Source organism: Neomonachus schauinslandi, chromosome 4, assembly GCF_002201575.2.
Source record: "Neomonachus schauinslandi chromosome 4, ASM220157v2, whole genome shotgun sequence".
Classification (NCBI taxonomy): domain Eukaryota; kingdom Metazoa; phylum Chordata; class Mammalia; order Carnivora; family Phocidae; genus Neomonachus; species Neomonachus schauinslandi.
The window spans coordinates 159,522,708-159,539,050 of NC_058406.1; the positions used below are offsets into that span (position 1 = coordinate 159,522,708).

A 16,343-nucleotide genomic window follows, 5' to 3' on the forward strand; every position below is an offset into this window, starting at 1 on the left:
TTCTATCTGCTCATGGAAGTCCTTTTCTTAAACAGGGTACTAATAAGGCCAGCACATTCCATTCCACATGTGCTCTTATCATTTTTAGATGTGCCCCATAATCTAAGTTAACAACTATATGAATGTGTGCTGTAGGTCATGACACCAGCTAGACCTGAGAGTATGAAGGGATAACCCACATCCATTACTGTCCATGGAGCCAGTCCTATCTCTACTAATAGTCTGTATAGCTAGTGCTTCCAGAAATGTTACTATGTGCCAGGCACTGATTCTAAGTGCTTTGTATGTCCTAACTCATTGTTACTATATTCTAATAATAACCCTAGGAGCAAGGCACAGATGAGTAAACTGAGACACAAGGAGGTGAATCAATTTGCTTCAGTCTGTGCCTTAGCTCTGAGAGCTGCCATAACAAAATACCATGAAGTGGGTGGCTTAAACGCAGAAATTTATTTTCTGACAGTTCTGGAGGCTGAAAGTATGAGGTCAGGGTGCTAGTGGGGTCAGGTTCTGGTGAGAGCTCTCCTCCTGGCTTGCAGATGGCTGCCTTCTCACTGTTTCTTCACATGGCAGAGAGAGCTACAGCAAGCGGTCAGTATCTCTTTTTATGAGAGCACTAATCCATCGTGAAGTCCCCACCCTCATCTAAGGCCAATGACTTGTCGAAGGCCCCATCTCTGAATACCCTTACATTGGGGGTCAGGGCTCTAACATGTGAATCTGGGGGAGGGGGGCACAGTTCAGTCCATGGTAATACACAGATGGTGAGGGCAGAACAAGGACTTGAACCCAGAGTCTAGCTCTAGAAGCCATGCACTTGATCATTATGCCATATTGCCTCCTTATAAGTTACGAGAGTCCGTGTTATCACTTTTTATATACAAATAACTACCCGTATTTACAGCTTAATTTTCATTCATTTTAATTCTTTTTAAAAACAACACTTTTGGTACCAAGTACTCTAACATTCAAATCGGCGAAATAGAAACTGTCTCAACAAACAGTATTTAATACAGGGAATTGGTTACGTAAGTGTTGAAGGGCTGAAAAACACTATTACTATCACCTTCTTATAAATATTTTTTCTGATACAGCATTGCTTTTAAATGAACATTTTGCTTTGACACTTTGAATGCAAAATTACTTCCCTATATTATGAATCTATACATATTATTTTATTTTATTTTATTTTAAAGATTTTATTTATTTATTTGACAGAGAGAGATAGTGAGAGCAGTAACACAAGCAGGGGGAGTGGGAGAGGGAGAAGCAGGCTCCCTGCTGAGCAGGGAGCCCGACATGGGACTCGATCCCAGGACCCTGGGATCATGACCTGAGCTGAAGGCAGACGCTTAATAACTGAGCCACCCAGGTGCCCCTATACATATTATTTTAGATTCCCCAAATTCTAAATATTCTGTTTTATTATGTATGTCTCTGCTTCCTCCCATTACTGTGGAAGACATGAAGAAGTTACCTAGGATAAATGGTGCATGCCCCCTCTAAATGTAGTTTGAGAGCAGCTTCAATTCATAATATAAAAGCACATTCTTCAGATTCACAGAATGTTTAAACCAAATTGCATCTAGAACTTATACTAGTAGATATGAAAGAAATACATGGTAATAATGAAATGGCTTCTTAATACCAACTGCTATGAATGTCTATTACATTCATAAGAAATATCTTCTTCCTAAAATTTAAATTTATTTCTCTTAGTAAGCCTCACTATGAAATGTGGTAAGAAGCTACATGTCCCATTCTAGTACTATTATATGATTCAGCCTTTGTCTGGGCTCAGTATGTGTTAGTAGATTTATAAGCTCTTAAGACATTTTTGATACTCTGCCATAAAATCATATATATATTCATTCATTTTATATATATAAAAATCTCAGCCACTTTTACAAAAGTCAGTTCCCTAGTAGAATTTGTTTTGCATTAACCAAAGGTTTTTCAGGCTGAAATGTAAACCTGCTTCATTGGCATAAAATCCCTCTGAGATATTTTAGTATATACTTCATTTGTATTATATATTTTTATTCTTGGTAAAAATAGAAGCACTGAATTGTAAACGCTCCTTAAGAGTTGATATATAGCACTGCATAAACTAGATGGCTATTAAAGCTAAATTTACATTTTTAAATTACCAAATGCCTTTGGTAAAGGCTTTAAAATTCTGAACATGTAAACAGTGTTACCAGTACAATATAGGCTCCTGGGTTCATAATTTGATTTTATTTCTCATTTATACTGTATCTATAGCTAATTGCTTTTAAAATAAATATAATGTATAGTGATGATCAATGGTATTGACTTTAATTTTGCATGCCAGTTCTGTAAGTGTTTTTGTTTTTAATATGCATACTTTTCTATGGAAGAATAATGTTGACTCTTTTCAGAATTTCCTACATTTAAACAAATATTAAATACTACATGGTAATTGTGATAACATAGGTATTTTTAACAGTGCTGTTTTGGCTTTTTTTCCTTCATAGAGCAATTCCTTCCTAACCTGAATTCCACTGTCCTTGGTGAAAACTACTTTGATAGAACCTACCAGATGCTTTACCTTTTGGTTAAAGGAACTATACCTGTTGAAATCCACACCACTGCAGTCATATTTGTTTCTTTCCAATTACCTGCTGTAACAGAAGATGACTTCTATAGCTCTCATAATCTGGTTAGAAATCTTGCCTTGTTCCTAAAGATACCAAGTGACAAAATCCGTGTCAGCAAAATAATACCAGGGGAGAGTCTGCGAAGGAAGAGATCGATGGGACTCACAGTGGAATTGGAGATTGGAGATCCTCCTCCTCAGTTCATAAGCAATGATACTGCAGGTATGAAGAGTAGACATTTGAGTTGGAAGAATGTAATACCAGATCCACATTCACAAATAACCCTATCAGGGCCTGGTAAACCTGGGCTCAGGAAGTCCCACCAACCCCATATCCTGAACCCTGTAAGGGCCTAGAGACCCTTTTCCCTACTCTACTCCTGTAATCCCAAACTATTTTGGAATTATGAAGGAATTTCAGCCTCTATTTCATTATTGTAGCAATTAGTAAATTCAACAAGAGGATTTGACCTAATATAAAAGATTTGAGAGGTGACCTAAGTAATTGAGATTATAGCTGCGAGATTAAGCATAGTCAGTCAATGAAAAGAGGAAGGTAAGAATGTTCAAGTCTACGGAAATAGTTGGTGGAAGTGGGACATAAGAAGAACTGGAGAAGGTCTCACTGGTCTGTGGTGGCAGGAGCCAGGAAGGGCAAGCTACTGGAGGTGAAATTGAGAATTAGGCAGGTCCTACCTAGATCATGGGAAACCAAAAGAAGCTCTTTTCTTCCTAAGCTAAGAGGACTGTGGATATTTTCCTAAGGAAAAGAGTAGACCTTTGGAGATTCTGAGTTGTAGTAAAGTCACAGATTTACCCTAACAAATGCAAATGTGCAGGAATATCTTCTATCTTTAATTCCTATGACTGATCCAATCAGTGTCACCAGCTGTCCCACTTTTCTCTGTCCCTCACTCTCCATATCCCCATTTTCTAGTTATCAGAGACAAAAATAAGCTCACCTGTCTCATCAGAGATCTTTGCCTCTTTAAATTATTTCCTTAGAGTGACTCAGTTTGGGCATTTAGGTAAATGCTCAGCCCTTCAAATTTTTTCCTTTCTACCTGCTTAAGTTGGTATCGGAATACCAAGACTCCCACATTGCCTCTTGTTTTCATAGTCTCTGCTACAGGGTAGGGGGTCTTCTCTGCTCTTCTCTGCCCTGCACAAGCCTGTCTTGAGGTTCAGCTGAACTTTCCTGGCCTCTTGGCATCCATCCCCAGCATGCATTCCCAGCCATGCCTCCAGTAGTCAAGCACAAGTCTTTTTTTTTTTAAAGATTTTATTTATTTATTTGAGACAGAGAGAATGAGAGAGAGAGAGCACATGAGGGGGGGAGGGTCAGAGGGAGAAGCAGGCTCCCCGCCGAGCAGGGAGCCCGATGCGGGACTCGATCCAGGGACTCCAGGATCATGACCTGAGCCGAAAGCAGTCGCTCAACCAACTGAGCCACCCAGGCGCCCCAAGCACAAGTCTTAAGTAGGCACACCCATCTCCAAAAAAATGAGACCTAGATCCATGTCAGAGGAAGATTACCATCCAGCTAACGAAGCTTAAGCTTCAAGGCCTTTCACTTGTACAAGTCACAGGAAGGGCCTGGGAGAAGGGTCCATTTAATAATATGACCCAATCATTGTTACTATAAAAGTTGCAGAAGTAAGACTTTTCCTCATTCTTTTTCTTAAAGAGAGCCTCCAAACTGTATAAATTTCAGATTCATAAAAATCTGCATCTGCCTTATCTCTCTTCAGCATCTTTTTCCTTAACCCCTGGGGCTCTCTTACATGTCAACCTGGATACTGGGTGAAGTTCTCGCCTTCTGCTTTTAGGGGTCATCACTCATGACCCCAGGAGGTTTGCTTCCAAGGATTGACCCAGTGCACCTGCCACATACTGTTCTGGAGTTCTACCAGCTAGGCAGACAGAGGTTCTTCCCTTATAGAAGTAAGCCTGTGGAAAGGCTTTGTGGAGTGGAGGGAGATGCTGATCAACTCTCTTTGTTGAAGGAAACAGGAAGTATAGGCTTGTGTTGTAACGAAATCTCCCATGATGTTCTCTACCCAGTCATAGGTTACTTTCCTTCATCAGCTCCATACTTCCTAGTACTTAGAGGGTCACGGCTTTTGACTCAACACAGTCAGTTCATTTATTCTAGGAGTTGTAATGGTTCCATGGTACATATATAGATGGTTCACCAACTCTTAGAAATTCCTAGTAAGCCCTTACATGTAGTGGGGTCATGTAAGGCCATGTAGCCACTCAGATGTCCAAAGAAACTGACTTATTTCCTATATGTGATCTAAATTTCTTCATGCACAACCTCTTCCATCTCCTTACCCCCTTTAAGCAGTTTTATTTTGTTAGATTTATCCAGACTGGTATAAGACAGTCTAAGAACATGGAGATGGGGGCAGTCGGAGGGACAGGCAATGCCATGTTTCTCAGACATATTCTGGGATAGGGTTTCAAGTCTCAAGAATGTCCTACAACTTGGCATAGAGGGATTTCACAGCAGAATATTGGGCATTGGCAAGGAAGGTGTGCATGTAGTAATACTGCTTGCTGGCTCTCCACAGCCTTTGCATGGGTCAGGGTATCCTGGCTTTCCCAGATTCATAGAAAGGGGTTACTGAAGTACTAAGGGGACCTCTGGATAAACAGAGATTGGTCAGGAGTAAAAACTCTTCAGGTTAAGGACTTTGGTTTCTTAGGGTGGCAGTCAGCAGAAATGGATGCCTTCACATGTCAGGTAGTCGGAGAAAATCTGTTAACAGTGCAGGCAGGTCAGACCCGCCATGTTGCACCAAAAACCAGTGAGGACAAGTGGTAGTAGCAGTCGGTGGATATGAAGCCTCTTTGTACCTGCTGCTGCTAGGTCACATGAGCCCTCATATCTGGAAAGCCATTTGGAGAAGAGTATATGGAAGGGGGGCGAGGGGAGGGAGAAAAAGAAATCTGAAAGATTAATCATTTGTCCAGAGGGTCTGAGTCAACCAAAAGAGATGTGTTAAACTGACAGGACGGAAATTCCCTAAGACCATGATTTTCAAAGTGTTATGTGAGATCAGCTGCCTCCTTCTTCCTGAGCACACTAAGCTTCATGGTTTAGCCTTAATGGAGGAAATGCAATGCGCATGGTCCTCAAGGCAGGCCTCTGGATATAGAAGGTGCTGGATAACTAGGTAGGAACTGTTGTCAAGGCTTACAGTACACCAAAAAGATCCTGGATACAGTTGTTTTTTAAAAGGTCACTCGGACTACAATGTATAGAATGGAGTGAAAGAAGGACAGAATGGATGCAAGAAAAACCAGTATAAAAGTTGTTTTAGTAAATGATGGCTTTGACTAGGATTTAGACAGTGGGGACAGAGAGATCTAGAAACTGTAACTGATTATATGGTGTGGAGGAGAGATGAAGTAGAAGAAGGGATCAGGCAAAAGTACCAGGCTCTGACAAATGAGTATGATGAATAGAGGTGCCACTTCTTAGGTACGGAGCACGGTGAGGCCAGTAAGTGTAAGAGGGCCTGCCAAGCTAGACAAAGACAATAGAAACTGCCTGTAGTGTTAAAATTAACTTTGAAATTTATCCACATCTAGAGCAAGCAACAATTTGTGAGTAATGTAGTGTTAACTTCAGAACTTACTAATATACATTGTGTAAATTCGATAATGCTAATTATTCTTACACTCCAAAATTAAAACTCTCTTTTTAAAAAATGGTACGTGATGATACACTTGCATGATGGTGCTTTACTCCTCAATAAAGAATGGCATGGGAAAGGATTAAATTAAAAGACGTATATTTTTCCACTAGGCTTTCATTCACTTTATTTTATCTACCTTTGGTTTTTCTTTAATTACAGCTTAAAAACATATTCTACTGAGTTCTTCATTTTCCTAAGCTCATTCAAAGGACTTTGTCATATTGAGCTCATAGGTGGTGAAAAAGCTACAGAATTCCAGAATGTGGATGGAGCTGTGCAAAAAAAAAAAGAAAAAGAAAAAGAAAAACTCTCACAATCCTATATTCTTATTTTTTTGAAGATTTTATTTATTTATTTGAGAGAGAGAGAGACAGAGCATGAGCATGAGCAGAGGGGAGAAGACAGAGGGAGAAGCAGACTCCCCGCTGAGCAGGAAGCCCGATGAGGGACTTGATCCCAGGACCCTGGGATCACAACTCGAGCTGAAGGCAAACGCTTAATGGACTGAGCCACCCAGGCGCCCCACAATCCTATATTCTTATAACCCATATGTGATATTACTGTTTCCCCATAGGTCAGATGCAGTTATCTGAACTCCAAAAAATCGCTGGCTCTCTTGGACAAGCTGTAATTACAGGAAAAACCAGTAGTATCCTTGGGTTTAATATCTCTTCCATGTCTATTACCAATCCTATCCCCAGCCCAAGTGATTCTGCCTGGATTAAGGTAAGAAAAGGCAACTAGAAAAATGCATCTTAGCTATTTAAAACATTGCTGCTTATTTCTTCTTTTAACTCTTTATAGTTCAATACAATAATTTAGAGGGCATGTCTTCCTAATTAATGTTGGCTCGCTATTTAATGGTATAACTAAAATGATAAAATAGTTGAAAAGGAGCATATCTGCTAAAAAATTATTTATTGGTATGAAATGTGCTTTGCTTTGAATATTTATAACAATGCTTCATGAATCTGGTCCAGAGGAAATATTGTAATAAAATTATTTCATATATTGGACATATTTTTATGCTTATTATTACATATTATACTTAGCCTAGCTAAGATCAATTTGCTCCTGACTAATTTATCATGTGAAAACCACTTCATCACTCATGACCATTGATTTCCAGGTGGCCGCTGAACCAGTTGAAAGATTTGCATTTCCTGTTCATCATGTGGCCTTTGTGTCCTCGCTGTCAGTGATCATTCAGCCGGTTGCCGCTCAGCCAGGACAGCCATTTTCTCAGCAGCCTTCAGTAAAGGCAGTAGATTCTGATGTAAGTTCTAACTCAAAGCTTTAGTTGAGTGAAGAAGTTAAGCTATAAATCTTGGAGAGTGGGCCAATTTCAGTAATCCTGGTCCACTGGCAACCTGAGGGTGACACTGCCTCTTAAAACCTGGACTGATACCTATGGATATAATCTTCCCCTGTTTTGAAAATGTTCCTTTTCAATGAACTTGTTCCAGTGCCCACCCATATTTGTGAACTCCTTGGGTAGGGAAAGAAGCTCCTGCAGATTTTAAATTTGTCATGAGGCATTTTTAAAAATGAAGTTTCACACATCTTAAAAAAACAAACAAACAAACATGGGAACAGGACAATTAAAATTCTCTACTACTTTTTTCTTTAGGGTAATTGTGTATCAGTTGGGATTACTTCACTGACTTTGAAGGCCATACTAAAGGACTCCAATAATAACCAAATCAGTGGTCTGAGTGGAAATACAACAATTCCATTTAGCAGCTGTTGGGCCAACTACACAGACCTTACTGTACTTAGAACAGGTGAGAATACTATTTTGGACCTTCACATATATATCCATAAACAGGGACAATTATAATTGAACAAAGCATTCTATAATACTCTGGTTAATAAATTAGACAAATTGGAACACTATAGGGGTGCCTGGGTGGTACAGTCGGTTAAGCCTCTGACTCTTGGTTTTGGCTCAGGTTGTGATCTTATGGTTGTGAGATCGAGCCCTGCATCAGGCTCCGTGCTTAGCACGGAGTCAGCTTGAGACTCTGTCTCCCTCTCCCTCTGCCCCTCCTGCTCGTGCTCTCTCTCTTTCTCTCTTTCTCTAAAATGAATAAGTAAATCTTTAAAAAAAAATCGGAACTCTCTATCTTGTTTCAGAAAACATGTCAGATAACATCTAGTTTACAAAAAATATTTAATATGCAAAACAAAATAGAATTAAACAAGCAATTAAGGAAAATAAACATAATCTGAGGCTATGCATTAAAATTACATCATGATTTATATTTGTATCCATTTGTGTACTTTTGTATATTTTCACTAAATATGCATTACATTTATAATGAAAACAGTTAACATATAGATTTTCAAATCAAAGATAAGGGAGGATAAGATAGGCTCATATAACTTGAATGCCCCATGCAAGAGTTCAGAGTTGGACTGAAAAGTGGGTTCTAGTCTTTCTGAAAGACAATGCAAAGGAGAAAACATAAGCATTATCATGATTCCACGGTGCCCATCAGGTAAACAAACCAGTTGTTGTGGAGACTTACAACTAGCTCTGAGATCAGAACAAATGTCTCCTAGGAGTTCTCATAAAGTATACCCAATGAATCTGTATGAAGTGATATCTTCAACATTACAGTAAATAGTCATAACTTCCATTGTGATGTTTCTTATATTGTCTTCATACGGGTTGATAGCATAACTTCAATTGGTAAAAGCCTTTTTACTGAGCCCAAGACAGATAGTTTGTAGAATATCTATTGGTGATAGATTGTAGAGTATCTAAAAGAGAGAAGTGGATAAACTGCTTATCCCTGAGACAGACTTCCATTATCTGTTTACCATTCATCTGGGCTCATTTAAGACCTTTATAGGACCTAACTTCTGAAAAGTTATATTGGTACTTACTCCCCACTTCTTACCACTGTTCTCTCTCATATATATATATATATATATATATATATATATATATATATATATATACTAAAAGTCAAAATAAAAGTAAAAAGAGTAAAATAAGTAAAAGAAATTCCAACAATAGCCTGATTTTTTCATATTAAACACGTATCAAAAGCTCAAATCATTCCCCTAAATATTTTCCTTATTTTTTGTTTTTTCTTGCTTTGGTGATCCCCTAAACCACACAAGTTTGGTCTGCCTGCTAGGCACCAGTGTCTCAACCTGGTGTTTGATGGGACTCAGATGGCAATGAGTCCATAGTTGTGCTCCTAGACAAGTACTTAGAGTGTCCTATACACTGGCTGGTTAAGGGCAGAGCCGAATTCTTTGAGAGTCAGCCTAAATGGTGGGAGAACTGGGATCCTTTTCTGGGAAATGAGGCACTTAACAAGAACTCTAGGTGAGAAGAAAGTTGTCCACTTCCCCATGAAGGTGGACCCAAAAGGTACCCAGTGGCAAAGACCCAACCCGGAGACCATGTTCTTCAAACTACCGCTTCCAAATAGCAATGTTCCAAAATAACCAAGATCCCTGGAGTGCTGAAATAATTATATAGGCTTTGGTGTTTTATTGTGATAACAAAATATCATTCTCCTTTTATAGAGTAAATTTTCCTTCATCGTTCAAATCTTCCCTTAGTGTGTCTATCTGACCTGCTATGGTGAACCGCCATTGCTTCTAATCTCTTGCTTGCTTGCTTGCTTGGCCGCTGTCTTACTTTCTTACTGCCATCAAGTGTAGGGTCTCAGTTCCCTGGTTGTGTATAGTAAGGAAGACAAATATAGTCTTCTCTTCATTATCTTTAGATCAGTTAGCCAGTTTGTAGATTAACCACTATAAAATTGTAATAACAACAAAGTACATGAGAAAAAATTAACAAAGCATCATTTTTGTAACTCTTTCTAGTAGGTAGCTCCCCAGTTACTGCATGTGGGAAATCCCCTTGCAAATTAGACTGGAGCCTGACAGTGTGGTCCCACACCCTCTTCTACTAATAGCTCAATAAAAAGCAAAGCAGGGGCCACCCAGACACAGGAGGTATGGGTTGTTGTTTCTAACACAGAAAATGGGGATGTGAGAATGAGGTGAGAAAAGGGTAGAAGAAGAAGAAAGTAGTAAACAGCTGAGGCTGCATCTTTGGTCAACCTGAATAAAAATAGTATTACTACTGGATAATCATATTTAGGATGTGTTTACCTAGCAACCTATATGATATACAGTGCTTGTTTCTGTTCTTATTGATACATAACAAACCAGCCCCAAATCTAATGACTCAAACAACAACCATTTCACTTGCTCACAACTGTATGGGTCAGGAATTTGGGCAGGGATGGCTCCTGTCTGCTTAATGATGTCTGGATTTTTAACTGGATTAGCTTGATTGAAGTCATATCCCCAAGGTTTTGATTCTGGATTTTAGCTGGGTTCTTCAGTTCTCCTTCATGGAGTGCATCTCCGAGACAAGGTTCTCTTGAGCTTCCTCATGGTACTGCAGGAGAAAAAAAAAAACAAACCTAAATTTTTTACACAGAAAAAGCATTAAGAAAAATGCTGCAAAAATTCACTTTTTTTCAAACTGAAAGAAGGAAAGACTTAAATATGCCATTGTCATGGATTGTAATGGTGGCAGAAAATTCTATAGAACAATGACCATCCATCTTGAAAGTTATAGAATGCATTGCTGTTGTTTGTGGAAGCACAATGTGGTCAAGATCTAATTATATTCTCAGAGAGAGAGAGAGAGAGAAAGAAGGAGGGAAAAAAAGAAAGAAAACAAATGATTTTTTAAGGTAATAGAGAGAGGAATGAAAACCTCAGCATTGTGACAAGGATTGCAAACTCTATGTGGTAACCACTATTGATAGCAATTAGTCCTAGAAGAAATTATATCAAGGAAAAATGTATTGCTTATCTCATGTTCAAAACTGTGGGAAGACTTAACTTATGGATTAAAAAGTATTTAGATGAGCTTTTTATGTTTCACACTCTAAAAATATCTAACAAGTTTCCTCACTCTTGTCTACCTGAGGTAAGAAGAAAGAAAGGGTCACAATCGTGCAACACAAAAAAAGCATCTGACTTAAGGGAAACGTGGAAAGCAGTAAAATTGCTGAAACAAAGTGGAGGGCATATGGGTGTTTGTTGTACTATTCTTTCAACTCTTCTGTATGTTTGAAACTTTTCAAAATAAAAAGTTCAGTATCCATCCTCATCTCCCCCAACTGAAGCTGAGGCTTCTCTACTCCTAGGTCAAGTATCCAGGGATGGAACAAAGGCTCAGCATCTTCATTTCCCTTCCCTACTGTCCCTCCTTTCCAGCAACCTCTCTCTAGTCCTGGGCACTAAGAAGGCATCCCTAAGGAGCAAGTACTGATGCTACAGAAAGAAAATCTACCCAGATTCCGCCTGCCCATAGTGGATGGGCAAATGGAATTCTAACTCTGAGATCTTCTTTACACTTGTTTATACTTAAACTAATCTACTTGGGCTCAATTTACAAAAATACTTCATGAGGAATTATATAGGATTTTTAAGTCAATGAAAACCCAACTGGGACTGTGTGAAGACAAATCATAAAAGGAAGTCAAATTCTCTGATGGTTTTCCTTCCTAGGAAAAAATTGTAAGATTGAATTTATACTGGATGATGCTGTCCGGGTGGAATCCGGGCCCCTGAGCCTCCCAGCACAGTCTGTGTCTAGTGGCGGTGGTGACAGCAGCAGTGACCGGGCGTCAGCTGTGGGCACAACTGCCCAGATAATGGCTCCAGTGATTTGCTGTCTGATGGGAAGAGTGTTGCTCTTGGAAGCATTTATGGCCACAGTTTTGATTTTGAACATAAATCTAGGTAAGCGTAGTTCATCTTTTTTGTAATGTACGTCTCCACATACTGAGGTTCCAGTAAACGTTTACTGAAGAGAGACCGAGGGCATGACCACCATGCATGGCACCACTGGGAACACAGAGACAAGGTCTTGGCCATTGAGAAAGTAATTGCTTCCGTGCTAGAGATGAGATGACCCTACAGGAAATGCCATTCACATTACACAGTGGCACATGGGAATGTGGGGAATGGGAAGGGAATGTTGGACTCTTTCAGTTACAAGGGGCAGAAGCTCAGCTCGAATTGGTTTAGGCAGTGAAGTGAATCTCATTCAACTGAGAAGTCCAGTCGTAGTGTGGATTTCTGCTGTAGCTAGACCTAAGGACTCACATGATATGATCCAAAACTTGTGTCTCTCCATCTCTTGGCTCCATGATCCTTGGTGGTCAATTCACACACAGGCAGACTCTCTACTACCACCCCCCACCCCAGACTCATGGCAAGGGTACCACCTGTGTCTTCATGTACATTCTACCAGCCCAGTAGCTAAATGCAGAAAGAGCAAACCTCTTTCTCAACTCTTTCAGCAAAATCCCGAAGCAATATCATTGACCTAGCTTGGTCACATGTCCATTCTTGGGCCAATCACTGGGGCCACCAGATCCTCTGTTCTAATTAGCCTGGCCTGGCCCACATGGAGGGAAGTTCTGGGGATGGTGGAGATGTGGTTCCACAAAGGGAATCCAAATGCTAGTACCAGCACTGCAGGCAGACAAAGATGGTGACTATTAGGGAGGTTCAGAGGAGGGCGATGTCCCTGTGGGCGACGATGATTGGGATGACTGTTGGTGTCACCCCATCAGCAGCAGGACTTTACAGACAGGATTATAAAAGATGAATGAAATGTGGAAATGGAAGGAAAGGTACTCCAGAACAGGGGCATGATAGGAGCAAAGCAAAAAGTGGGAGTGAAAAAGGACATCTTTGACTATCCATGTTCAGCATGAATTCTTCATCTCTTCCTTCTAAAGGTGCTTCTTCCTGCTGCCCCATCCCAGTTAGTGCCAATGTCGTCCTTCTCATCTCTCAGGCTGATACTTCTTAGACTTCTCTCTTTCCTTCAAGCTCCACATCCCTTCAAGGTGCTCTGGGGCATCAGTCTCCATCCATAATGTCACGTATCTGTTCCTCCTTTAAAGTCTTGCTGCTCCACTTACAAATTTTTCCTTTTTTACTTACTTGACCTATTACCATAGCCTCCTGGATTCCCTGCTTCTAAACTTCTCACTTTCAGCCTAGCTTCCATATTGCTGTCATACTTATCTTCCTAAAGCACAGGGTCATGCAGTAGTATGTCGTGTCAAATCCTCGAAGATTCCTTACTACATGCAAATTACAATCAACCCCAGAGTCCCTGAAACCAGTCTTGAAGACTGCCTCCTGTGCCAAATCATTCCTAGAGAAGATGCTTGCTGTCCCACATATTCCCTCCATCTCGGCTTTCCTCTACTCACCAGATTTGCTTTTCATGGCATGCTGCCTGGCCCTGCTCAAAATCTCCCTCCTCCATCAGGTTTCTCTTCTTCCATCCCTCTCTGTGATACATGTAATGCTCCTTTCCCTTGTTCTCCAGTTGTGCTTTGTTTATACCGTTATTTTGGCATTTCCAGTGGTATACATTTATTAGACTTAGACATCTTCAAATCTATCTTCCTTACTAAAGTGTGAGCACTCAGAAGATAAGACTACAAGCCATATTTATTATAGGTGCTAAAAATGAGATTTAATTGATTTTTAACTCTCAAAAGGGGAATAAAGCCTCCTTGCTACTGAGGGGGAAATGATGAGTAGGGGTATTATAGGCAAATTGTAAAAAGCTTTGATTGGCAGATACTGATCAATTTGCAGTTGATCTAATGGAGGGAATGATGGAGAGTTTCTGATAGATTAATGAAATGAAAGCATCACTTTAAAATACTGATAAGATTTAAGAAGTTGAAAACAGTTCTGGAGATTGGTTGCATAGCAGTGTGAACATATTTAACACTACTGAACTGTCCACTTTAAAAATGATTAAAATTTAATGTTCTATGGATTTCACCCCAATTAAAAATAAAAAAAATAATCATTATTGATCTATATAGAACCAATACAGATCTCCAAATATCAAAAGAAGATAAATGTCTTAAGTTATGAGATACCTAGTTAGATTCGTATATTTGAATAAAAATCAAAGTTAAAAGAAGGATGTAAGAAGAATTTGAGATGGGGTAGTACTTTAAAAGGATACTGAAGAATTTCGAGGAATAAAAGCTAAGACTAGATTTTAAATTTAAATATAGGTAAGGTCAGGATGAAGGGATACATCAAGGCTGGTTCAAGAGTGGCAGAAAAAACTGGAGGTTGGGGGTTTCAAGAACAGTGATCAAACAGAAAGGAATAATCCTTTCTTTCCTCCCAATGGCTGAAGTTAATTAGGAGCCAGCTGTTGAGGGAGAAGTATGGTTTGAAGAGACTCAGTCCTGGCCTCTAATAGCTGAACATGGAAGGGTAGGTTTGGAGCTAAGGGACCATAGGTAAATGACTAGCACACAAGTTATTTTATTTTTATGCAAGTTTTCTTATCTTCAGAATTCTAATAAAAGTAAAACCAGTTGTCCATTTTATAATAGCATTACAGGCATTGCTTAAATGTGTTTCTTTTCAGAAGCATTAAAATATAAAGTGTAAGTACTGCTTACTATATCTTTGTGCTTTTTCTATTTCCTTGTTAAATGCATTGTTTTCTAATTGTCATCACTGACTTTCAGCCTGCTTGTTCCTGACAACTTTGGGATTTTATAAAATTCAGAAAATTCTATTTTCAAATCATTAGTAAATGATATTGTTCCTGGCGTTTTCTTTAGGCCTTTTTTCGCCAGACAGAAAAGTCAATAAGGGTCTTCTCCTTGGCTCCTAAATAATCTGTCATTCTCCAATTAAAGCATAAGGTGATTTAAAAACCATAAGGTGATTTAAACACCATTGTCCTAATCCATTTGGGCTGCTGTAACAAAATACCACAGACTGAGTGGCTTATCAACAACGGAAATTTATTTCTCACAGTTCTGAAGGCTGGAAGTCTGAGATCAGGGTGCCAGCACAGTCAGGTGAGGGCCCACTTCTAGGTCACAGACTGCGTCCTCACCGGTGGAAGGGCCTAGGGAGCTCGGTGGGTCTCTTTTGTAAGAGCACTGATCCCATCATGATGGCTCCACCCCCAGGACCTAAGCACCTCCCAAAGGCTCCACCTCCAAATACCATCTCACTGGGTATTAGGTTTTCAACATAGGAATTTATTTTTTTATTTTTTTATTTTTTTATTTTTTTTTATTCTTTTTTTTTTTATTCTTATGTTAATCCCCATACATTACATCATTAGTTTTAGATGAAGTGTTCCATGATTCATTGTTTGTGCATAACACCCAGTGCTCCATGCAGAATGTGCCCTCCTCAATACCCACCACCAGGCTAACCCATCCTCCCACCCGCCTCCCCTCTAGAACCCTGTTTGTTTTTCAGAGTCAATCGTCTCTCATGGTTCGTCTACCCCTCCGATTTCCCCCGCTTCATTCTTCCCCTCCCGCTACCTTCTTCTTCTTCTTTTTTTTTTTCTTAACATATATTGCATTATTTGTTTCAGAGGTACAGATCTGAGATTCAACAGTCTTGCGCAATTCACAGCGCTTACCAGAGCACATACCCTCCCCAGTGTCTATCACCCAGTCAGCCCATCCCTCCCACCCCACCCCCCACTCCAGCAACCCTCAGTTTTCAACATAGGAATTTAAAGGGAATGCATTCACACCATACTAACTATTAATGAAATGAAAGGCTGGGATTTTTATAACTTTGCATTCTGAATTGACACTATTTTATTTGTAAGATAGTCACAGAGTTCCACTAAATGAAATGACAACTTGAATGTGAAAAATACAGAGTTTAAGCACCACTATTCTCTCTCCCCAGTTCTACAAAAGGAGTGCATTACTGATTCTAAAAGTACACTGGTAAACTTTGAAATACTTATTTTTAAATACTACCTTTGCCCGATTAACCATACCATGAAATACTAGAAATGTTAAATGAATGAAACATATTTTAAACCACACTGGATGTTACTACTACTTAAAAAAGATATTTGTATTGTTTTCACTTTTCAGGATACAACTAAAGTGCTGTCCTGAAGAACAGGCTGAAAACAAAAATGC

General features: G+C 39.5%; 1 protein-coding gene across 1 annotated transcript in view; it reads left to right on the plus strand.

The window, feature by feature from the left end:
- The window catches only part of PKHD1L1 (PKHD1 like 1), a 154,151-nt gene extending 137,808 nt beyond the window's left edge, over nt 1-16,343 (plus strand). Inside the window, exons 73-78 of the mRNA XM_021688369.1 lie at nt 2,499-2,843; nt 6,902-7,053; nt 7,457-7,603; nt 7,958-8,111; nt 11,884-12,117; nt 16,296-16,343. Coding sequence (XP_021544044.1) covers nt 2,499-2,843; nt 6,902-7,053; nt 7,457-7,603; nt 7,958-8,111; nt 11,884-12,117; nt 16,296-16,306 — 1,043 coding nt within the window. The 3' untranslated portion in view covers nt 16,307-16,343. The remainder of the gene's footprint in view (nt 1-2,498; nt 2,844-6,901; nt 7,054-7,456; nt 7,604-7,957; nt 8,112-11,883; nt 12,118-16,295) is intronic.